We start from the raw sequence: 26,122 nt of genomic DNA, 5'->3' as shown, positions 1-26,122 counted from the left end.
GCACTCCAGCTGATGATCGTGACAATAATAATGATAAAATACTGTATAAAGATTGCTGTCACTGATCAGATGTCTCATTCGCCATGTCAAAATATGATACAACTGCATGACACGGCTTACCGTATGAGGCCTTCTCTTTGATGGGATGCACTACATAGGCACCTTTTCTTAACCGTGGGTATCGCACGCAAAACTTCTCCGTTCCATCGCTTCTTCGTGCTGTCTCTCTGTTTGTATTGAAGTTATAATGTAGTGCCACTAAGAGAAGCCTACAGAATAACAAATTTGAAAACACCTTTGAAACAAAAATCTTGTGTATGTATGATTAAAATACAGCATTATGTATTCCATTGCACAGCACTGACCTGCTATACATGCCCAGGTATGAAAATCCAGTGTGCTTGGGTGCGAAGTGTAGGATGAGGGAGTGGAAGGCTTCAAGGGAGAAAGTCTGGTGCTGTGGAGACAGCTGTCTCACATTTTTCAGTAAGGACGTCTTTGTGTGCTTTCCAGTTTTATTGCTCCCATTGAGCCTGCAAAGACCAAGATATGTAGGCAGACAGACAGACAGACAAATAGACAGAGAGATAGATAGACAGAAAGATTTTTGTTTTCAATGGAAACACACATGAGATTATCCTGCATAGAAATTATAGAGCATGCATAATACTACTAATTATTATTTATTATTATTAATGATAAAAGACATGATAAAGCCCTGTGCATGGTTGTAGTAGTGGAAAAGTGCTATATAAGTTGCGGTCCACAGAGTTACTTTCTTTGTCATATAACATCAGGCTTACCTGAACAAGTTGCACATCCACCACCTTATTCACTCTCTCCTCTATCAACAAGTATGAGCCGTACTTTGCAGAGTGCCCTAGAGATTCTGACCTGGGGATAATTACAAATTTGGGGGGTGTCATTCAAACTACCAGATACACAAAAATGAAAATCGAATGTAGTTGGTCTATGTTGGTTTTAAATTATCTCACTTTTGGTGGGGGTGACAAGTTTGAGATGTCTCCTCCTCACACAATTCCTCTTCATCCTCATCAGACATCTGATCTTCTGGCACCCATGATGAATCACTGATGATGACAGAGGGATCCTCTTCTTCATCAGTTTGTTCAGGACTAGTGAGGGGGGTGGAAGTTTGCATCCTGAAAGTCGTTTGAGTCCGCACACTGACCATCTTGGGCTTTAGGTTAACCTGCACAGCTGTGGCAGAGGCAGTAAACATACCCACACATATGACAATCATGGAAAATCTGTTATGGCAATTATGTTTTGGTGTAGGCTATGTTTTAATTTCATCAACGTGTATGGAAATGTCCTGCATGCATAGAATTTGGCAACGTATGTTTTAGACAGCATATCAACCACTCAAACATTGAATCATCCCAGAAATACCCAAGATTTACTGTGAGACATTCCAGGGGGCTACAAATTACATTGTGTCACTGTGTCACAAGTGGAGGAGGAGGGCAAGGGGTCATCTATCGTAGCACCGACACTGTTCGCGGTCTCCTGCATTGAGGCATCTGTCAACATCTTGCGCAAAGAAATCCAAAATGGTCAGCAACACAATCACCATTAAATATTAAATGTTAGTGCCTCTTGGTCTTGGGGCAGGGCAGGCAGAGAGGTGCGTGTGCACAGATGGCACGGCGGTCGATATAAGCTGTACCTGGCTCAGCCTCTTCAGCCCAAGAGAAACCATCCTGATATCCCCTGTGTTGTAATCCTCCTCCCTGAAATGTGCGCTGCAGATCTTCGAGTTTGTGGTGACAGAGGTCATTGAAAAATATGCCCACCTAACACAGACAAATTGTACCCACTGTCTGACTGTTGCCTTGTCCTTCATAGGGAAGCCATGGACCCTGTGTCCTGTTTGGGTGGAGTTTTTACACCCAGCACAAACACAGTAGTTTACCATTGTCAATCTACCTACTATATATTTCTATCTATTTATCTATCTAGCTGCTAGCTATCTATGCTAACGTTATGCTATCTGTCTGTCTGCATATCTCTCTCTATACTAGCCTATCTATCTATCTATCTATCTATCTATCTATCTATCTATCTATCTATCTATCTATATCTATGTATTTATCTGTAATCTGCGCTGAATACTCTTGTCTACTACTCGTCTCTCTAGTCGCTCTCAAGGTGGGCTTTGGTAAATTCTCTCCCCAAGGTGACGTAATGCAATGCATTGTGGGGGAAAGGAGAATCGTTGCAAACCGCTGTAAGATAGTACCTACTTTTTCATATTATATTCCATTTTGTGATACCCAACAACATAAAATACAATGGTAAATATAATGCATATCTATATCTATGTATTTATCTGTAATCTGCGCTATCTGAATACTCTTGTCTACTACTCGTCTCTCTAGTCGCTCTCAAGGTGGGCTTTGGTAAATTCTCTCCCCAAGGTGACGTAATGCAATGCATTGTGGGGGAAAGGAGAATCGTTGCAAACCGCTGTAAGATAGTACCTACTTTGGGTTAGGGTTATACAAATGATAAATATAAATTTGGCCCGGTTGTTTTATATATATATATATATATATATATATATATATATATATATATATATATATATATATATATATATATATATATATATATATATATATATAAAACAACCGGGCCAAATTTATATTTATCATTTTATTTTCCTAAAATATCTTGGAGCCTGTGTGGTTTAACCTTGTCAGCTTCGATTACTCTCCATGAAACGTTAGATTGAGGTTCGACCCAAGTTTGAAGAGCCTTAAGTTGGAATGACCAATAGTATAATTAAAAATTTGGTACAGCCAATCCTCCTGAAAGTATAGGACGCTGCAACGTGGCAAGTTTTATTCTGGGTCGTTTACCATTCCCCATTCTGGATAAACTTGGAAAGTATGGAATTGATCTCCTTAAAGTAACCTGGAGGAGGGGAAAGCAGCACCATAGAAAAAGAAAATTAAGCCAAGGTAACAAATTCATTTTGATGTGGAGATTTTGCCTTGAAGAGAGACTTATTCCTTATTCCAGAGATTATTCCATCTTTGAGTATAAGTCTTGATCTTGTCTAACATATTATTAAAATTGTTTCTGGCAATTTTATGAATGTCTGTATATATGGCATGGTATTTGTTTACTCACGGGCACGTGTCGACACATGCAGCATGCATATATAGACCTGCTTCACCTTCATATTGTATAATCATAATGGATAAATGGTTATCAGAAAGTGAATCGTTGATTGAATGTATGTAAATTCTAAATGGATTATAGTGCGCAATAGGCGCACCCCTTATAATTACTGGAAAGCTGTCACTCATCTTACTGTAGATCATCGCAATCTCACAAATTATAAAATAATAAAAAAGGAGCTTTACACTGCACAATTAATCTCTTATTTACATCATGTCTCCACTTTATTTGCTTAAAGAGAGAATTCGCGAACGTGTTGAACTCTTAACAAAAAAAAAACTTAACAAAACACCGGCATTTTGGGATTGCGTTCATGAAATCAACAGATATGTCTGTGATTGGCTATATTGCTCAACACTGCTGCAAACTCGCCGTGAATAGAAACATATGACCAGTGGATGAAAAATTCTGAACCGCAAACTGACGGGATTTTTGTGATGGTGTTTTTGCTGTGGGTCTAGCAGTTAGCAAGCAGCACTCAAGTCTATCCGTATGTAGACATTACTTAAAAAAAAAAAAAAAAAAAGACATGTACACTAAAGTAGGCCCGTTATATATTTTAATGTCTGACAGGAAAACGGCTATGCCGAGCGGCCTGGTCGAAGGTTTAATGCGTATTTGGTCTTTTACTTGCGCTTCAGAATTTATCAGGAATTAGTTTGAATTTTAGTCTAGCTCCGTGTTCAATCTGACTCCAATTTCACGTGATCATCACTATCAAAAGCTGATCACAGATATTGATTGTTTATTAATTTAGATATTTGAGGATTCTGGAAATCCCATACTTTCAATTATTCGTTCAATAGGGACCAGGTATCGCACAGGAATTACACTCAGCTGATAGTGAACCCACGGACACAAACTCGTCAGTTCCAAACTTACTCAGAGGATGCATTATAATACCTTTAAGTGAGCTACACCCTGCATGCTCATAACAAAAATGTATTTTTTTTCCTATAACCACGAGAGCTACATCGTGTTAAGTCAGCGACAGTCAGAAATCTGAAGCACCTAATGGTGTTCCCCATGGTTCATCCATTAGTGCATCAGTATGATCTGTCCCGAATGCAGATTTGCGGAAATACCACTAGACATTAATCTGCTTGAAAAATGATTTCAGAAGAGATCAAATTTAACAATTTTTTATTTTTCAGGTATAATTGTATCATGCCAATTACATAATGAAGCAATTAGAAGCCAATTTAGAAAAGATAATGCAATTGTGAATCACATTGTAGCCGGTGGCAACCTGCTCCTGTACATAGACACTGTAGCCATATGGGAAAACAGCCAAGAGTTCCAAGCAGGAGACAAACAAACAAAGACACACGGACTAAAATCCATAGCAAAGCACTCAGGTGTTTTACAGAATAAACTTAACTAGCTTATGTGCAAATGTAGTAGCACAATCAACAATACAGTGTGCTCTATGGGCACAATGTGTTTAACACAGTTACATCTTTAAATCATACTTGACAGCAGAGAGACACACAGCAGCGAGAGTTCTGGTGCAGAGCTCCAAAAACTCTCACACACTGCATGGGAGTTTTTCTGACTACAGAATCCCCCCGCAATGTTTTGTCACTTCGCTTATATACTCAGACCAGACAACAAAGAAATCTTCAAATCAGTTTTAAAAACATAAAGACCTTTTGGTGTGTTAAGTTCTCGTGTCCCCAGGGTCACACCTTGGCTTGGAGATAGATAGATAGACACAGACCCCTGAAGGGGGACACACCCCCTCCTCAGCAGAACACAATTCTACAAAAGTTTCCAATCTTTCTTATAATACAAGTAGGGCTGGGAGATATATCGAACGATATGATCATGCGTATCTAGTCAGTAAAGCCGGTTCCGTGATTAGCGCTAAATCGGCATCACCTGCTTTAAAAAGGAGCGGCATTTAATAGACAGAGCCGTAGTTCACTGACAAGGTACGCAATATCGCGTTCATTATCGAAGGCGATTCATCTGGGATGAATCATCTCCCAGCCCTAAATACAAGTGACTACTGTGAAATTGAGACCAATTTACCAATCGCACAAAGACCTTTAAAATGACACCAAACATAAAAAGTTTACGATCATGACGTGTGTCCCCCTTTAGGGGTCTGTGAAGATATAGTAAATGTTTTTTGTGAGCATAGCAACTTTTAGTTGCCTGGACCATGTGCCCTGGGGGAAGGATGGGTGAAGGGACCAAAGAGCAAATGGTCTTTCCTCCAGACCTTCCTATCTGTTGTCTTGTGGCATGGAATTTGCATTGCGAGAGTTTCTGAGTGTTTGACTTCACGAGGAGATCAAAGCCCATTGTTTTGTTGCATTTGCATTGCGAGAGTTCCTGAATGTTTGGCTTTTACAAAATTCATTTCATTAGGAAATAATTTCACTCCTTTCAGCTGTATCCGTCTTATTGCTGTTGCTTCTGTCACATTTTCTATTGACAAGAAGTTAATTTTTTCAGTCGCAGAACAATTGAGAAAGGGAGACGTTTCAGGCATGAGTCAAGTGACCGCGGATACGGTCCTGTGCTCGCAGTGCGTGCTCTTCATGCGCCAGCGAGCCAGCACGCGCTGCCTTTGTGCGTATCCTTTCATATCAAACTGCTAAATAAACTACATGCATGGTGTCGTGGTCAGTGAAGTCATGGAGTTATCGAAATGGTGATTAAAGCTGCCTTAAAAGTGTGCAGACATAATACATTTTATATTTTTATATATGTATATTTATACACGTCTCTGAAATCAGCCTAGCACTGTCTAACTCATCTAACACACTCGATTTAACTCATCAGCTCATGTTTATTTTACCACTTAATAAAATACCAAAGATGCTCTTTTAAATCTTTTGCGTGGGAACAATTTGTTTTCAAAACACAAACATGTAGCTCTTACATCTCAACATAAACTTTCTCAAAGTGGAAAAGGTCAGTTGTCTTTCATCTCTTTCATCTCTTTCTGTTCTGCATTTAGGACTGATTTTATTTGCCAAATTCTATAGACCCTTTTACAGCCCACGTGATCAAATAGTTGCGCGCGCATTTTGGCAACGGAAGTGGTGTTGTTCCCCAGTGGTTCTAACGTGTTAGCAACTCAGAAAGTTTATCAAAACGGTTTCCCAGCATCAAAATGTCTGGTTGTTGCGTTTACGGTTGCACTAATCGATATTATATTCCACCAATGGGCTTAAGTTTTATAGGATTCTGACAGGATCACGACTGTTTCAGAAGAACCGGCAGCGCCTGTGGCTGCAGGCGATTAAATAACTTTCTCTGTCTGTGTTGCTTAATCCACTCGCGTAGCTTGACATGCTGCTGATTCTCGCCATACTTCCGTTGCCAAAATGCGCGCACATACATTGCTACGTCATCATTGTGTACAAACAGTAAAAGGGTCTATACAAATGCTCTCCGTGGCAGTCATACCTGTTTGTTTGTGTGTGTGAGAGTGAGCATGTCCTTTCTCCATAGCATTTGTGCTTTAGTACCAGGCCTTCATTTCTGTATGGAAATTTTCAGATTTATGCCGGATTTATTGATTTTTATTTTTTTAATTTTGTATTTTTTTTTTTTTTTTTTTTTGCATTTTCAACTGGGGTCATATTGACCCCAAATAACAGATTAGTAAAAACATTTTTTACATGCCTTCAGAACAACTGGATCAAGCCCAGTTTGTTTTTATATGAATATAGATATAGAAAATGTAGAAAAGTCACAAAATCTTATTCCACTGAGATGAAGGGAACCATTTTTTAACGAAGGAAATCTTGATTAGGGTCATACTGTCATATTGACCCTTTTTCTGTCAATTAATGACCTTGCAATTCCGAGCTAACCTGTCATTAGCAGTTACCAAGACAGATTTGCATAATTTTCCATGATTATGTTAACATGCAGTTTTTAATTAAAAAAATATACTTAAGGGTGTCACAACAAAGGACAACAAAATGTAACACTTTTGTAGTGGTTCCAAAAAAGTTAAATATTTGAAAAATTCTGAGACAGAAATTGACCATGTGCACACGTCATGGGCTTCACAAGGGGTTTCAGTAACATAATCATGAATGTGGTCCTTCAACTAATGTAATTTTGTTCTGGAATTGGCCAATTTAAAATGACGATATGGTGTCACACCATAGGACATGGTTTTCAGAGACAAAATATATCAAGTTCCTACGCTTTCAGAAATATATGGATGGAAAATAGACACTTGTACAATTATGCTGGATATATTTATTAGCATGTTTTATGTTTTTCTTTTTAATCTATAAAAGTTGTAATTTACTGAGCCATGCTTGAGACAGTCAGGACAATAGGACAATTTTTAGATTTGGCTTAAAAAAAAAAAATTCAGATAACACTGCAGCTTTTATAACAACCGGTCCATGTAGGACAAAGAAATGTTTAATGATTTACTGGAATTTAAAATTACGACAGTATTATATTCATTTTTATCTTGTGGGACATTGAAAATGCCATGTCATGTCACCAACCCCTTTAAAGACAATAAACATTGAATTGGGTCACTTTTATGTTCACATTTCTCAGCTTTTAACAAGTTACCAAAAATGAACCCTTTTTACTTTTATTTCAGAATTCATTGAAGAAAAAGAGGACAATGAAGAATCAAGTGAAGTTGAGGAGATAAATCATGTCAAAACTGGAGAAAAACCTTTGAGTTGCCCTCAAAACGAACAGAAAGATTTAAAGAAAAGAAGAGCCAATAAATCTTTCACCTGTACTCCGTTTGGAAGGAGCTTCACACACAAAACAAGTTTTGAGCGTCACATGAGAATTCATACTGGAGAGAAACCATTCACTTGTGATCAATGTGAGAATAGTTTCACACAATCAGCACACCTTAAGGTACACATGAATGTCCACACTAGAGAGAAGCAGCACGCATGTGATCAATGCGGTAAAATGTTTTTATGGGCTTCAATTCTGAAGAAACACTTGAAAGTTCATGCAAAGGAGAAGCCACATTCATGTAATTTGTGTGGCAAGAGTTTTTTGCGTCTACAAAATTTGAAAGTACATCAGAAAATACATACTGCTGTGGAAAAGTACATGTGCTTTGAGTGTGAAAAGACTTTTAGTTCAGCGACCCGTTTAAAATTGCATGAGAGGATTCACACCGGAGAAAAACCTTATAAGTGTTCACACTGTGACAAGAGATTCAGTCAGTCAACACATCTGAAAACACATGAGAGGATCCACACTGGAGAGAAACCTTTTAAGTGTTCACACTGTGACAAAAGATTCAATCATTCAACACATCTGAAAACACATGAGAGGATCCACACTGGAGAGAAACCTTACAAGTGTTCACACTGCTACAAGAGATTCAAAAAGTCAGGAGACCTGAAAACACATGAGAGGATCCACACTGGAGAGAAACTTTATAAGTGTTCTGACTGTGACAAGAGATTCAGTCAGTTATCAAATCTGAAAAAACACAAGAGAATCCACACTGGAGAGAAACCTTTTAAGTGTTCTCACTGTGACAAGAGATTCAATCAGTCAACAAATCTGAAAACACATGAGAGGATCCACACTAGAGAGAAACTATAAGTGCTCTCACTGATAAGAGATTCAAAAAGTCAGGAGACCTGAAAACACGAGAGGATCCACACTAGAGAGAAACTTTATAAGTGTTCTCACTGATAAGAGATTCAATTGGTTACCAAATTTGAAAAGACACGAGAGGATCCACACTGGAGAGAAACCGTATCAGTGCACTGCATGTGGGAAGTGTTTCATTCAGTCATCTGCTCTACACAGTCTTACAAAAAAACAATCACAGTAAGGCCCTGGACACATGGAGATGCGTGTAGCTATATATGTACAGGGTTTTCACACTTTGGTTAACTTCAAATTCAGGACCAATTTTAGGACCATTAGAGGAGTTTTTAGGTCCAATACCCTCAAATTCAAAGACTTAATGTGAAGACACATTTTAGTTGTGTTACCGTGTAAGATGCATTGTTACAGTTTTCATGTGTCAAACACAATTATGCAAAAAAGCATTTTTTTTTTTTTTTTTGGCCATATGACAGAGATCTGATATTCTATTTGTCGTATTTCTGTTTTTCATAAAACTGAAGAATATTTAGTACATCCTATATTGTATTCTAAAATGACCTGACATTAACTTTTGCATGGATTTTATTGAAACAGGGTTTCTACAGGTATCATCAAATCTAATTTAATGCTTTTTAATGCCAGTTTAAAAAAATGTTTAATGACATACACGACCCATTTAAATATAATGTTTTTGAAACAAGTATCTTCTGTTCACTAAGGATACAGTAATAGTAATATTGAGAAATAGAAAACATTTATTATAAATGTAAATATGTGAATATCTGTTAAAGTATAATTAATATTTAATATTTCTGTGATCAAAGCTGAATTTTCAGCATCATTACTCCAGGCTTCAGTGTCTCATGATCCTTCAGAAATCATTCTAATATGCTGATTTGCTGCTCTGTTATGATATTGGTGCTCAATCAATAATAATTTCTTATTATTATCAATATGGAACACATTTTTTCTGCTTTATATTTTTGTGTAAATCATGATACATTTTACTTTTCAGCATAAATAATATTTCAAATGAATCAGCATTAATTTTAAATAAAATCTTTTGTAACATTATAAATGTCTTTACTGTCACTTTTGATCAATTTAATTTTTCACACTTTAACACTTTAGTTTCTTATTGTATTATTGAATGTTAATATACTACGGTTTCCACAAAAAAAAAAAAAAAAAAAAAAAAATAAGCACAACTTTCTTTCTATATTGATAATCAGAAATGTTTCTTGAGCAGCAAATCAGCATATTAGAATAATTTCACTGAAGACTTGGAGTAACGATGCTGAAAATTCAGCTTTGAATCACAGGAATAAATTACATTTTAAAATGTATTCATAAAAAAAACTGTTATTATAAATTGAAATAATATTCCACAATATTAATGTTTTTATTGTAAATGTAGCCTTACTGGTTTTTGTAACTCGTGTGTTTTTAACTTAAACTTGTGTGTGAAAGAGAACTTTGTTTAGTACTCACATGCTGTGACATGCTGTGAAAAGACATCAGCAATCCGGCGCAGAAAAAAAAAAGGTGAAAACGAAGCCTGTGCATCCCTTTCAGGCACGTTCATAATCCTGTGAAACTTTTTTGGCTGTTCATGGTAATAATGTGTTTTAATGTCGGAAATAATTTTACCATCACCAATGAATCTAATATTCTCTCTGAGTTTCCATGTTCCCATATTAAAATTACCATCGTTCTTGTAGCATGGTGATTGCAAATTAACAATGGTTTTGTTACTTCAAATAATAATTTACAAAGAAGTATTAAGATAATAATTTTTGTGGTTATAAAAACAGACCTAAGCAATAGCCTTTAAAATGACTTAAAATGCATTATAAAAACAATGAGGCAATAATGATTGGTTTATAACACCGTTAAAATGCATAATGTAGGCTTATACAAAATAAACAATTTATGTAGCCTACATTACATGTTATAACAAATGCCTGCAAAGGAAGCCAAAGGCCTGGCAATTGCTGCTGCTACACTTACAGGACAATCAAATCCTTGTTTAGGCTATTGGCCAAATATTTAAAGTGAAAGTGACGTGACATGTGGCCAAGTATGGTGACCCATACTCGGAATTAGTGCTCTGCATTTATCCCAACCAAAGAGCACACACACCCCGTGAACACATACCCGGAGCAGTGGGGTTTGGTGCCTTGCTCAAGGATCTCCCCTCAGTCGTGGTATTGAAGATGGGAGAGAACGCTGTACATTCACCCCCCCCCCACAGTCCTTGCCGGTACGAATCTCAAACCCCCAACCTTTGGGTTACGAGTTCAACTCTCTAACCATTAGGCCATGACTTTCCCATTTAATTAAAATATTCATTTAATCTTTATTTTTGGCCAGCCTTTTGCTATAGATGACACAGCCTCTGTAATTTCTTCAACAAAAAACATGTGGACATCACAACCCTTACAAAAATCATGGTTTTATCGTAGTAAAACTGCTTAATTTTCTTTTGTGTGATTTCTGAATGCTTGAGACTATAAAATCAATTAGACAACTGTATTAATAGCCATAGGTAACTGTAGAGCTACAATTGTAATTTGTAAATAATACAATTTATTTACATTTATATTTGATTAAAGTTCTATTTTGACCCCATAGTAGTTTTTTTTTTTAACTTCTATAATATTTGAGGAAGGGTGGCAAACAATACAATCCTGCTTAGGGCACCCATTTGGCCAGCAGCGGCCTTGTATAAATTGCAAAGCTTGTGACACAAGACTGAACCTCATGGTGAAGGCCTCTTGCTGTAATGTTGATTGATTACTCTGAATTTGTTTATTAAAGCATAGCCATTTCATATGGTGATGCTTTTAATCCTCTCTAACCAAAGTCTCAGAGTAAATAACTTTCTTCATAAGCTATAATCTGAACTTGAACACTTCCTCACTCAAGCTTCAAGAGCTGGACCTGAGTTTAACAAGGACACCACTCAGGATTTCTAAGCAGATGACAGCACACTCAATCTGAAGGTGAGGACAAACCTTTTGATTTGGAGTTTGGATTGTGAAGATGTGTGTTGAAGTACTTATTTATTCAGGCGGAATGTAAATACAACAATAGCATTTTTTTTCATCTTAATACACAGAGACCACCAAATGTAGTCTTTTTTTGTTGTTGTTGTTAATCATTATGGAGAAAACTCCATATACAAAAACAGAACTGGGCTAAAGGAAAACCCAACTTTGTATTATTTCAGATAGATATGAAACATATTGAGTTACTAACATGGGTTGAAAATGGTAAAACAAAACATATTTGCGTCTCTACATACAGCTTTTACGTTAATTGCTAAAGACATTAAAACATAATTTCTGATACCCACTAATCACTGTAAAGCTGCTTTGAAATTATATGTAATGTAAAAAAAAACTGACTTGAAGAAATCTTTACAGTTGCCACCCGTTCCTTAAAATACAGAATCGTCCCGTATTTAAAGGTAAAATGATGTGTCCCGAATCAATAGGGGATGTGATTTGTCCCGTATTTTACAAAGACCAACACATTTTTGAATAAAAAAAAATTAGTGTTTTGCACTGTTAATAATACTAATAGCAATTATAATGAAATCAATTCCATAAGAAGTATTAGAGAAGCTCATTTGCGCGTGATTGTGGTGTCTTTGTTCCCATAGCGATATAGTGTCTCCAGGAGCCGGTTGCATAAAAGGTTAAAACCAGTCTTAAAAGTTAGTCAGTTCATTTTTTCTTTAAGACTGGTCATATTTTTTTTTTTTAATTCAGTTACATAAACGCGTAGATTAGTCTAAGTTGAATCCAAAAATAAGACTGATTACCCTTTGGGTAACTGCTAGCTGGTCAAACTTGTACTTAAGGCGCTGACTTAACATAGAGGTTAATTTTATGCAACTGGGCCCAGAACGTGCGCCGTTAAAAGCCCATTCGCATGACCGCAGCATGCGGTATAAAACATCTAGGAGCTCACATCTGCCCTCTGAACACAAGACTCTCCAGATGTAGGGCTGAATGGAAAAGTTAGCAATGTGTCTGTGCAATAACTAATGATGAACATGCAGTTTGCAGAGAGGCATTTTAGTTGTTCACGGTGGACTGTCTGACTTAAAGGGACAGTTCACCCCAAAATTTAAATTTTACACACCCACAAGTTGTTCTAAACCTGTAATAATTTATCTGTTGAACATAAAAGAAGATACTTTAAATTATGAGGGTAACCAAAAAGTTCCTGCACTGTAAAAAAAAAAAAAAAAAGTGTAAAAATACAGTACGTAATTTTTGATGTGTGGCTTGACGCAAAACCTGTTTCTGAGTGGTACAAACAGTTTTTGCTCAGACATGCATTTTCAGCTGTTGAACCTTTTAATAAGAGGTGTGTGCCTTTCCAAATCATACCCATTCAATTGTTGTAATATCTACAAGCAATATGAATGTCCCTGAGCTAAATTTCAACTGTCCCAGATAAGGGTATGATTACATATGCAATGAAATCTTTTAAGTTTTTTATTTTTAATAAATTTGCAAAGATGCATATGGTCGATTATCTAAGTCGATAAGTTTACTGGCAAGCTGTCTGTGTGAATGCCGCTTCAGACAGTGCACCAGATGCACATCAGGCCCTCTGGCACGTACAGAGACAAAAGCACATAAAATTATGTCAAAATTGCCATTTTTGGTGAGTGACAGTCTTGAATAAGTTAAAAAGTCTTGAATGATGTAAAGAGTTGATGTGCATCGATGTGAGTCTTGTTTTAAAGGGACAGCAGTTCATGACATTCATACTGTTTCTTTTGTTTTCTTTTCTAATGACAGGTTGTAATTGCTGCTGTACACTGTAAAAAAGATGTTTGCCCTCAGTAAATATGGCTCATTAAAATAAACAGTTTTTACTTTAAAAAATAGTTTTGCATATTACTTAATTTAAAGCTACAACTGTTATATAACAGTAAGTTCATGGTTTAAATGTATTTTATTTTTAAGTCAAGTCAAGTCACCTTTATTTATATAGCGCTTTAAACAAAAGATTGCGTCAAAGCAACTGAACAACATTAATTAGGAAAACAGTGTCAATAATGCAAAATGACAAGTTAAAGGCAGTTCATCATTGAATTCAGTGATGTCATCATGCATCTCAGTTCAGTTTAAATAGTATCTGTGCAATAATTTGCAATCAAGTCAACGATATCGCTGTAAATGAAGTGTCCCCAACTAAGCAAGTCAGAGGCGACAGCGGCAAGGAACCAAAACTCCATCGGTGACAGAATGGAGAAAAAACCTTGGGAGAAACCAGGCTCAGTCGGGGGGCCAGTTCTCCTCTGACCAGAAGAAACCAGCAGTTCAATTGTTCTGGTGGCTACGGTGACCTCGGAATAAGAGAGAAACAGACTAATATGAGCGTAGATGCCATTCTTCTAACGATGTAGCAAGTACATCGGGTGTTATGGGAAGTGTTCCCGGTTCCGGTTTACCTAATTAATGCAGCCTAAAAATCCTTTAAGGGATTTGGATATTAGAAGTGTATTAGTATGTTATGTGTAAGCCAGGTTAAAGTGATGGGTCTTTAATCTAGATTTAAACTTCAAGTTGTGGTTTTTTTGATGAGAGGCTTAATAACAGCCAGTTTGAAGGTTTTGGGGACATATCCTAAAAACAATGAGGAATTAATAACAGAAGAGGATCTATTGACTTCTGGAAGCACCTCTTTTAGGAGCTTAGATGGAATAGGGTCTAACATACATGTTGTTGGTTTAGATGATTTAACAAGTTTATACAATTCTTCCTCTCCTATAGTAGAGAATGAGTGGAACTGTTCCTCAGGGGATCTATAGTGCACTGTCTGATGTGATACTGTAACTGATGGCTGCATGGTTACAATTTTATCTCTAATAGTATCGACTTTAGAAGTAAAGTAGTTCAAGTCAAGTCAAGTCAAGTCAAGTCTGCTTTATTGTCAATTCTTCCACATGTACAGTACATACATACAGAGAATCGAAATTGCGTTACTCTCAGACCCCCGGTGCATACAGATAACACTAACAGTAGAGCCTAAAAATCTAGATCAAATATAAAATATAAGATAAAACTATACAATAAGGGAATGTAAAAAAGACATAATAGAAAAAATAAAATAAAAATAAGGTTAAATAAAAGCAGCGCAAGGCACATGGCAGATAGAGTGCAAACCAGTGAACAAACAGTGCAGATAAAAAGATTTTTAGTGCATAAAAAAAATAGCTTATTCAGTCTGATTAAAAGTGACAAAGTGACAAAGGGCTCAGAGCAGTTATTTTATTAAACTGACTGATGAGGAGGTAGAATGATGTCAGATCCATGGTGAATGAGGTAGTGAGCAGACCACTGCTGCACAAAGTGACTGGTGCATGACATTCGTATGTTAGAGGGAGGGGGGGTGGAAGGACCTGGGGATGTGGGACCTGGGCGGGGGGGGGGGGTGGTTTCATAGTTCAGTGGTGCCTGAGGCAGAAGAGGGACGGGGGGGTAAGTTCGGGAGCGAGTTCAGCTTCCTGACAGCCTGATGGATGAAGCTGTCCTTCAGTCTGCTGGTCCTGGCCTGGAGACTCCGCAGTCTCCTCCCTGATGGGAGCAGACTGAAGAAGCTGTGTGACGGGTGAGTGGGATCACCTGCAATGCAGAGGGCTTTTCGAGTGAGACGGGTTCCATAAATGTCCTGGAGGGAGGGGGGAGAGAGACACCAATGATCTTCTCAGCTGCTCTCACTATGCGTTGCAGAGTCTTCCGGCAGGACGCGTTGCAGGCGCCATACCACACAGTGATGCAGCTGGTCAGAATGCTCTCGATGGTGCCCTCTGTAGAAGGTGTACATGATGGGGGGTGGGGCTCTGGCTCTCCTCAGTTTGCGGAGGAAGTAGAGACGCTGCTGTGATTTCTTGGCCAGTGCTGCGGTGTTGTCGGTCCAGGAGAGGTCCTCTGTGATGTGCACACCCAGGAACTTGGTGCTGCTCACTCTCTCCACAGTCGCACCGTTGATGGTCAGAGGAACATGCTGAGTGTGCGCTCTCCTGAAGTCCACAACAATCTCCTTCGTCTTCTCCACGTTCAGAGAGAGATTGTTGTCACTGCACCACCCGGGCCAGGCGGCTCACCTCGCTCCTGTAGTTTGTCTCATCTCTGTTGCTAATGAGACCCACCACAGTCGTGTCATCCGCAAACTTAATAAAGAGGTTGGAGTTGTGTGACGGTGTGCAGTCGTGGGTCAGCAGAGTGAAGAGGAGGGGGCTCAGCACACATCCTTGGGGGGCCCCAGTGTTCAGTGTGATGGTGCTGGATGTGTTGCTGCCGACACGTACTGCCTGAGGTCTTCCAGTCAGAAAGTCCAACAGCCAGTTGCACAGCGAAGTGTTGAGCCCCAGCTCGACCAGTTTGTGAATGAGCTGTTGAGGGATGATTGTGTTGAATGCTGAACTGAAGTCTATGAACAGCATTCTGACGTATGAGTCTTTTTCCTCTAGATGTGTGTGAGTGCTGAGTGGAGGGTAGTTGAGATGGCATCATCGGTCGGACCGGTTGGACCGATATGCAAACTGGAATGGGGTCCAGGGAGGGGGGGAGGGCAGACTTGATGTGGTGCATGACTAGCCGTTCGAAGCACTTCATGAGGATGGGAGTAAGTTGCAACAGGACGGTAGTCATTGAAGCATGATGGAGATGGCTTCTTCGGGACTGGAATGATGGTGGTAGCTTTGAAGCATGTGGGAACAACAGCTTGACTAAGTGAGATGTTGAAAATGTTTGTAAAGACATAAGTGAGTTCCACTGCACAGTCTCTCAGTACACGCCGAGAAAGACCCAGAGCTTTGCGAGCATTGATCCTGCTGAAGGATCTCCTCACGCTGTCTGGGGTCAGTAGATTTGCGGGAATTTTTTCTGGTGAAGGATCTTTTCGAGCTTTGTTGCTGCTGAAGGGCCTCAAAGCGAGCGAAGAAGGCTGTTCAGCTCGTTCAGCAGAGAGATGTTGCTGTCACAGGTCCGCTGTGGGGGCTTGTAGTCCGTAATGGTCTGTATCCCCTGCCACAGGCTCCGAGTGTCTCTGCTGTCGCTGAATTGATGGGCTATCCTCCTGGAGTACTGTCTCTTAGCCTCTCTGATGCCGCGGGATAGGTTGGCCCTGGCTGTTCTCAGGCCCCCCTCGTCTCCAGCTCTGAAGGCAGCGTTCCGCGTCTCCAGGAGTCTGTAGACTTCCCCTGTCATCCACGGCTTCTGGTTGGCCCGGACAGTAATGGTTTTTGTGACTGTTACATCCTCAATACACTTGGTGATGTAGGCAGTGACAGTCTCCGAGTACTCCTGGAGGTCAGTGGAGTTATTATAAGTGGCAGCCTGCTTAAACATATTCCAGTCATTTGTGTTAAAGCATTACTGAAGAGCCTCAGACGATCCTTCTGGCCACACTTGAATCTGTTTCTGAACTGGTTTGGCGACTTTAACGAGCGGTCTGTATGCAGGCATTAGCATGACAGTGATGTGGTCTGAGGCACCGAGGTGGGGGAGGGGGAGGGCTTTGTAAGCTCCTCTCTGTGTGGTGTAAACAAAGTCTAAAATGTTTTTTACCTCTTGTTGGAAAGTTAATGTGTTGGTGTATTTTAGGAAACACACTCTTTAAGTCAGCATGGTTGAAATCCCCAGCTATGATGAGAAAAGCATCGGGGTGTGCTGTCTGCTGCTCACTGATGTGCTGGTACAGTTCATTTAGTGCATCGTTCCTGTTGCTGTTGCTGTTGTTCGGGGGAATGTAAACCGAAACGAGCAGTATGGCAGTATATTCCCTCGGCAGATAGAACGGCCGGCACTTAATAATCATAAACTCCACCAGGGGTGAGCAGTGTTTGCAGATCACAACAGCATCGCGGCACCACGCGTCATTGATGTAAACACAAAGCCCGCCCGCCGCGGGTTTTTCCTCCCCGCGACGCGAGCTCTGTCTGCTCGATAGCACGTCAGCTGGTCGAGCTGAATGGCGCAGTCCGGAACGCTGTCGCTGAGCCATGTTTCCGTGAATACAAACACACAACAGTCTCTTACAGTCCTCTGAGTTGAACGTAGTAATCGGATGTAGTCCAGTTTATTGTCCAAAGAGCGTACGTTAGCCAGTACGACGGTGGGGATGGATGGCTTGTGTGGGTTAGCCGTTAGCCTAGCCCGGATACCTCCGCGCTTACCCCTCTTCTGCTTCCTCTCACGCCGCTTGTGGCGCCTCCGCTGTGGGCGAGATGCAGTAGAGGGGGTCGGTGATGATGTAGGCCTCCGGAGCAGTTCGAGATCTCGCAGCAGTTCCGCGTGCGCGGAGTTTAACTCTAAAAATGCGGCTCTGCCGACATGCAGCAGAAACTCACGACTGTATGAGCGCTTAAAGACAGATAGACGTGATGACGACGTACAAAAACACTGCGACTCACAAGACAAAAAACATGAAAACACTGTTCTGTCTGGACAGAGAGAAGCCGCTGCGTGTGGACGCGCCGCCATCTTGGAAATCACTAAAATCACTAAAATCACTAGTTCATAAAGTCATTACTGCTGTGATGTTGGGAAATGTCAACACTTGTTGATGCTTTATTTTTCGTTAATTTAGCCACTGTATTGAATAAATACCTGGGGTTATGTTTGTTTTCTTCTAAAAGAGACAAAAAGTAATCAGATTTAGCAGTTTTTAATGCTTTTCTGTAAGATAGGTTACTTTCCCTCCAAACAATACGAAATACCTCTAGTTTTGTTTTCCTCCAGCTAAGCTCCATTTTCCGGGCTGCTCTCTATAGGGTGTGAGTGTGCTCATTATACCACGGTGTCAGACTGTTTTCCTTAACCTTACTTAAGCGTAAAGGAGCAACTGTATTTAAAATGCTAGAAAAGAGAGAGTCCATAGTTTCTGTTACATCATCAAGTTGTTCTGAGGTTTTGGATATGCTAAGGAATTGGGATACATCAGGAAGATTATTTACAAAGCAGTCTTTTGTGGTAGAAGTGATTGTTCTACCATACTTGTAACAAAAAGTAGAATTTACAGTTTTAGCTATATGAAGTTTGCACAAAACTAAATAATGATCTGAGATATCATCGCTTGGCTGCATAATTTAAACACCATCAACATCAATTCCATGTGACAGTATTAAATCTAGAGTATGATTTCGACGATGAGTAGGTCCTGAGACATTTTTGTCTAACCCCAATAGAGTTCAGAATGTCTATAAATGCTGATCCCAATGCATCTTTTTCATTATCAACATGGATATTAAAATCACCAGCAATTAAAACTTTATTTGCAGCCAGCACTAACTCTGACGTTAAATCAGCAAACTCTTTAATAAAGTCTGTATGGTGCCCTGGTGGCCTGTATACAGTAGCCAGCACAAAACATCACAGGGGATTTATCATTAACATTTGTTTCTCTGGATAATGTTATATTAAGCACCAATACTTCAAACGAGTTATACTTGAAGCCTGCCCTCTGAGAAATCCTGAAAACATTGTTACAAATTGAAGCAACACCTCCCCTTTACCTTTTGGACGTGGCTCATGTTTATAACAGTAATCTTGGGGTGTAGACTCATTTAAAATAATGTAATCATCAGGTTTTAGCCAGGTTTCTGTCAAACAGAGTGCCTCTAGATTATGATCAGTGATCATATTATTTGCAAAAAGTGCTTTCGTAGAAAGGCACCTGATATTCAATAAGCCAAGCTTTATCATTTGTTTATCCATATTACATCTGTTTTTTATTTGTTGAACCGCAATTAAATTGTTGCTCTTAAATGGGTTTGGACGTTTTTTGTATTTTCTAGCCCGGGGAACAGAAACAGTCTCTATAGTGTGATATCTAGCTGAGAATTAACTTACTTCTGGAACGTGAGGCGGCTAGCAGATGGTCGGTTTAGCCGGTCTGTCTGCTTCCTGACCTGGGCCCCAGTTAGTCAAGTACAAACTCTAAGACTATGTGCCATATTTCTAGAAAGAAGAGCGGCACCACCCCAGGAGGGATGAAGACCATCTCTTTTCAACAGGTCAGGTCTGCCCCAAAAACTCGCCCAATTTTCTATGAAACCTATATTATTCTGCGGGCACCACTTAGACATCCAGCCATTGAGTGACAACAGTCTGCTATGTATCTCATCACCACGGTAAGCTGGGAGGGGACCAGAGCATATTACAGTGTCTGACATCATGCTTGCAAGTTCTCACACCTCTTTAATGTTATTTTTAGTGATCTCCGACTGGCAAAGTTGAACATCATTAGCGCCGGCATGAATATCAATCTTACTGTATTTACGTTTAGCATTAGCCAGCACTTTTAAATTTGCCAAGATGTCAGGCACTCTGGCTCCCGGTAAACATTGGACTATGGTGGCTGGTGTCTCTATTTTCACATTCCGTACAATAGAATCAGCAATAACTAGAGCACTTTCATCAGGTTTCTCAGTGGGTGCATCACTGAGTGGGGAGAATCTGTTTAATGTTTTGATCGGAACAGAAGAGTGGTGTTTAGACCCACGACAAGCCGCCTATGTTCTATGTTCTTTAATATTAATATGAATTTCTATTTCTGTTTGTACTCAGGATCACAGCTTGATTGTCTTCCTATCAGAGAACACTGACAATATGATTGCACATTACCACATTACCACATTACCAGGTGAGTGAATATGGTGAATTTTGTGTTGTTTGCTTTGAAATTACTTTTATAGTAAGTGGAAAGTGCAAATTTGAAAATACAATGACTTTAAAATTAAAAGTTTGTTTGTTTGAATTATTTAGTCAAGTTAATGACTGCTTGGATGTCTCCATCAGTGAGCTTCATACATGTTTTAAAGTTGAGCCTGACAACCAAAAAGCACGATATGCATTTTATTGTTTTGTTTTTTAGAACACTGATTGGGAAATAGCCCAAGAAGACCCTACAAGGGGGCTCTCCAGATGGCAGTCCTTCAGAGGCAGAAAAAGTTGAGGTTCTGATAGGATTGTCCAGTGTTACAATGCATGTGTTGCCCTTCTTGGCCTGTATTCTGTAAAACTGAGTTACCCCAAGCCACTGAGGTATACATTTGATTTAATTATTTTTTTTTTCCAGAAAATCCTGCTTGACTTGTCTTGCAAAACTTCTAACCCCTAATTTACTCTGCACATGTCTGCAACATGTTATGGGCGGCGTGGCCACCGGAGCTGATCACGGCCACTTTATTCCATGCTTGTGTTACACCAGCCATGCCATGGCACATTTCAGAGGCGGCTTACCACGCCACTTCGCTAAAGATAGGCGCCTAGTCTATTTTTAGCAGACACTACGCCCTAGCCGCACAGCAAATACAAAATAAAAGTAAAAAAAATCCTGTCAGTTTCAAAATAAACACCCTGTGCAGGACAAATTCAAAAAGGACAAGGAGTGAAGTTTAATTGCAGGAATTGTATGAGTGAAATAAACTGAATTACACCGACAAAATGTAAACATTTAGTCAACCATGTTAGAACACACACACACACACACACAAAAATGCTTTTGATTAACCTTTATGATTAAATGCATGTCTGCAAGGCATCTTGCTCGCATGTACTCAATCATCCTCACTGTCAGTACAGGCGCTTCTTACCTCCAATATACTGAAATGCTTCTGGTGTGAGTTGGCACCGTGTGGAGGACAGAACAAAACCTAGTCTGAGCCATAACATGCCGCAGACGTTTGCAGTGTAAACAGGGGATAACAAGATGTTGTTTGAATGACAAGATGTTGATTCTTTTATACTTAAGTGACTTGTTACAATTTTTCTCGATTGCTAACACACAATAACTGATTCATTTGGCCCAATTTTACAAACCATTCATACAGTTCTCGAAACAAAGACACAATTCTCAAAACTTTTAACACATTACACGTTTGTACACACGGTCCAATTTGCTCAGTGTTTTCTGCAAAACTCTACACAAAAAGGCCATCATTTTGCACAGGTTTAACCATGTTCTCATTCAGAAAACACAAACACATAATATAATTAACTCAAGCATCAAAAACTGAACTCAAACAGCACACATTTATCCATGTGTGAACATTCAGTAGCACAACTGATGACACACAGGTGAGAATCTCAGGATGATATGAACAAGAGCACAGCTGATTATGTGTTTTGGAAAATGAATCCTGGCAGTGGGAGACAAAGAGGAAAATAAAAACGAAGGGGATGAGGTCAAAGGTCATTTGTTCCTGATGAAATACAGAGCACTATAGTTGACTGTGTTCTTCTGCATGCACTGACCATGAGGGAAGTTGGCCTACAAGCTCATCTACAGGGTTTCAATACCACTTACACAATACACATCCAATATAAAAACAGTACTGTACACAGCAGCAGTACTTCAGTTGAGAGAACTTTCCTTATTCTATGTACACTAAATACTGTAACACATGTTGTACACCCTCATACTCATTACTGTTGAATTGATTTGTAGCTAAGTATGTACTGTATTTGTGTAGAACTGAGAGATGACTGTCTAGGAAAGGCAGAGAAGTCTTTTGTCAGAAGACTAAGAAACTGCTATAACAGATAAGGATACTACCAATACTGTAATGCAATTTGTCAGAAGATGCTGAATGAATGAATGAATGAATGAATGAATTTATTTATTTACAGTAACTGACAGTATATTCCAATGTGTGTTTACCGTATATATTCAGTTGTTTGGTCTTTAAACTTTTTTCTTCTAGTGCTTTTCATGTAGTGCAATGAAAGTAAACTTTTCTTAAAGTTTATTGCTGAATTTTACTGTATCTGCATCCCTCTATTTATGTTGAATACTGTAAAAGTCATTGACTAGCAAAAGGATTCCTATTTCCCAAAAAGAGGTTTTTGTAACAGTGTTTTGAAGTGATCTCACTAGTGTTCTCTAGGCAGTGAAGTAGTGTGTGTATTTGGCAGGTTTGTGTATCATCTGAGGCCAAAGTTTTAGTCTGACAAAAGAGAACATGTTTTTGACTAAACTATCTGATTTTGACCTGGGGCTCGTTCTTCGTACGTCACTTATTACATCCGAGATGAAATGTCACATCCAAGATGATATCATCGCGCTAATCCGTATCTGGCTAATTCGGTTCTTCGAACGCACCTGTTGTTGATGATTAGTATGGCCTGGATTGAGTTATCTGAGATAATTGCACATTCATAGGTTGGTTTAAGAGGGGTTATGTATCAATACTCTAAACAACGATCAGCAATGCAGCAATTGGCTGGTGGCAAGACGGCAACCTAATGACATCATATTATTAAAAAAAGACAACTGACGAAAGACTTGACAAATTTCTGGACTTTTAGAAGGAAACAGCCAAGCAAACAAAAATAAATGTTATAATAGATAAATGAAATGTGCACTGTTTTTATTTTATTTTAATTTACATGATTCCCAATTATTTATATTTATGATTTCTAATATTTGTACAGGTTTTACATTTTTATTTCAATGTTGTAATTAGCAAATTATTTAATTTTATATTTGAACAGATTTGTTACGTGACAGCATTAATTAAAGTTTCTTAAGGGTCAAGATCATGTTATCTGCATCTCCTACGCTCCATCAAGCCACTCCCATAATAGCTGTCATCACTCAAATTAATGCATGACTCTACATTATCTGTATAGCATGTGTGTAAGACTCTAATACAATTATGAAGTAATTATTTTATGACGAATAAATCTTTCATTGAGTAAAACTGGCTGTGTTAAAGACTACATACGTTATTATATTATCTTTAAATAATTTTTTTAATTATTATTATTTTAAATTATTGTCCCTGGATCAGTAGGATGCTCTTGTAATAAAGTGGCGGTGGTAACGGACAAATTTTAAGTATCAATTCTGCTTAAAAAGATGCAATCTAATCCTGTTTACATGAAATAAGCCTGCTCCTGAGCAGGTTTAGGTTTACGGACCTGTTGCTATGACAGCAACTCCAGGATGAGCTTCGAAGAACAAAACTATCCAAGATCATGCCAAATCATCAACAATCAAATCCAGCTAACTGAGTTAGCAACATATGAAAAACGGGACCCTGGAAGTTTGAAGTTTGTACAATTTGGTGTTTACTTTTGAGATTGTGTTTATAGTTGAGAAGATGGTGAATTGTTTCATGAATTGTGTGTTAGCAATCGAGAAAAACTGTAATGCATTTTTAATGCTACAGAGCATTGCAAAACTCACACATGCAAGTCAACAAGCATACAACACCACACATTACATACTCAGCACTTCAACGCACTCAAACATACAACACCACAAACATTGTGTAAACAACATACTCCACTCTACCATTAACATACAACACCACAAATATAAAAAAAGAATGTTGATACTTACTGTTATTTGTTACAGAATGTTTACTGTTGTTCAGCAGGCTGTATTTTTACTGTATCTGTATTAAGTCATTTTCAAAAATTGTTTTTAGATTTTTCAGTTGCATTTGTAAAAAAGTCATTTAATAATCACCAGTTGTCTGTTATGTCTTCCACTCATTGTAATATATAACTAATTTAAGTATTGAGCAGTACCTAGGTATTTTAAAATACAAAATCTTAAAATGATCAATCTAAATGAGCTTAAATTTTATAATATGGGTAAGCAAGAGTTTTACTGTAGAAATAACTTACAATATTTTAAGGAGATTTTACTAATAAATTTGTTACACCATCTAATAAATACTTGTTCACTGGGATACTTAAAAAATCTTTAGTTGGCAATGCTTAAATATTTAGGTAACTGCTTAAAATTCCATGTGAAATTTACTTAAAAAAGGGATGCAAAATTGATGCACTATAATTTTAAGTAAATCTAACATATTATTTTTTTTCAGAGTACTGTGCATCCTAAGCACCCACTGCATTCTTATCATGGGTTTGTATTCTGTTTTATGTATTACCAGTTTTTATTTATGGAAGCATATGGCTAGTAAAAATTCAATTTGAAATGTAATATGCAAAATGGCAATGTATTCCTGTATTTAAATGTAAATTTTCCCATATATATGTACAATATTTAGTGCGAAATGAAAATTCAATTATAAAATTTAAATTTGCCATTTCCTACGCTATTTTTAATATGCAAAATAAAAATATATTTTTACACTTTATAAGTTGAAAAATGATGTATTACCCAAATTGATTAGACATGTTTAACATGTCCAAGCAAAAACTGTGGCAAAATTATAATTTAATTGTTGTTTTTCCTAAATGCATTTAGACTTACGGGTAGGACACTTCGGATTGCATTTTCATAGTGATATCATGTAATAATTGTAGCAAAATGCAGTGAGAATTTCAGAATGCATTCTGAGCCAAAGGTGCAGCAAGAACGTAGCAAAATGGTGATTTAAATGTCTTTTATTTTTCTTAAATGCATTGCCACTTTCCAATTGCATTTTCATTTAATACCCCACGATCAATATAAAGTCAATGTGGATTTGAAATGCATTTGGAAATGCAACATGCCCCTGATCTGTCAATCGTTAGGCTACATCAAGGTGGGGCTCGGCAACAGAACGCACAGTCAATATTCACCGGCAACCAAACGCTTTCCACATTGACTTAAACTATATTCATCGTTGGGTATTAAATGAAACTGCTATTGAAACATCTTATATGTAAGTGGCAAATGTAAATTATATAACGGAATTTTCATTTTGTTTTAAATGTTACATACATGTATGGTACAATGTAAATTAAAATACAGAACTACATTGCCATTTTACGTATTGCATTGCCATTTTGCATATTTCATATTGAACATTTCAAATTGAATTTTGCTACCCATATGCTTCCTTATTTATTTTCCATTAGATATGTTCAATACTGACAAAAAAATTAGTCATGTAGTCGTTTATTCAGTTGACTTTGATTAAAATCTGTCCTACACAAACAACTTCAATAACAATGTTTGGAGTGGTTTTCTGAATGTACAATGTGTTTTTTATAATTTCTTATTTGTTTAATGTTATTGGTATTGGTGACATTGTTGACAAGATCACATGACGGTGTCACACCCCTGGACTCATTATGTGTGTTTTTGCCCCTGTGACCCAGTTTCTGTCTCCCGTGGTTGGTTAATTCGATTCCAGGTGTGTCTAGTTTCTTCCCCATGTGTTCCATGTCCCCGTTAAATTTAGTCATTCCTCTCACCTGTGTTTCCACAATTATTTTATGTATAAAGGTCCTAGTCTGTGGTTGTTGGGTCTATAAGTCTGTACGTGTGACTTCCTCCTGTGTTCCATGTTGGATTTACCCCTGTATTGGATTAATAAAGACTCTCGATTATT

The 26,122-nt window shown here is 38.3% G+C and overlaps 2 protein-coding genes across 4 annotated transcripts in view; both read left to right on the top strand.

Moving 5' to 3' along the window:
• LOC122144122 (zinc finger protein 85-like) overlaps positions 1 to 10,068 on the top strand; it is a 73,157-nt gene extending 63,089 nt beyond the window's left edge. For all 3 annotated transcript variants that reach the window (XM_042754791.1, XM_042754790.1, XM_042754792.1), the window contains exon 2: positions 7,802 to 10,068. In XM_042754791.1, coding sequence (XP_042610725.1) covers positions 7,996 to 8,781 — 786 coding nt within the window. In that variant the 5' untranslated portion in view covers positions 7,802 to 7,995 and the 3' untranslated portion in view covers positions 8,782 to 10,068. The remainder of the gene's footprint in view (positions 1 to 7,801) is intronic.
• Positions 1 to 26,122, top strand: part of LOC109055588 (zinc finger protein 239-like) — a 309,104-nt gene that overhangs the window by 230,726 nt on the left and 52,256 nt on the right. The gene's annotated exons all lie outside the window — the stretch shown is intronic.

The sequence above is a fragment of the Cyprinus carpio genome, unplaced genomic scaffold (genome assembly GCF_018340385.1).
Source record: "Cyprinus carpio isolate SPL01 unplaced genomic scaffold, ASM1834038v1 S000006593, whole genome shotgun sequence".
Taxonomy (NCBI): Eukaryota; Metazoa; Chordata; class Actinopteri; order Cypriniformes; family Cyprinidae; genus Cyprinus; species Cyprinus carpio.
The sequence above is the reverse complement of the archived record's forward strand: the minus strand, read 5'-3'. Positions and strand labels throughout refer to the sequence as shown.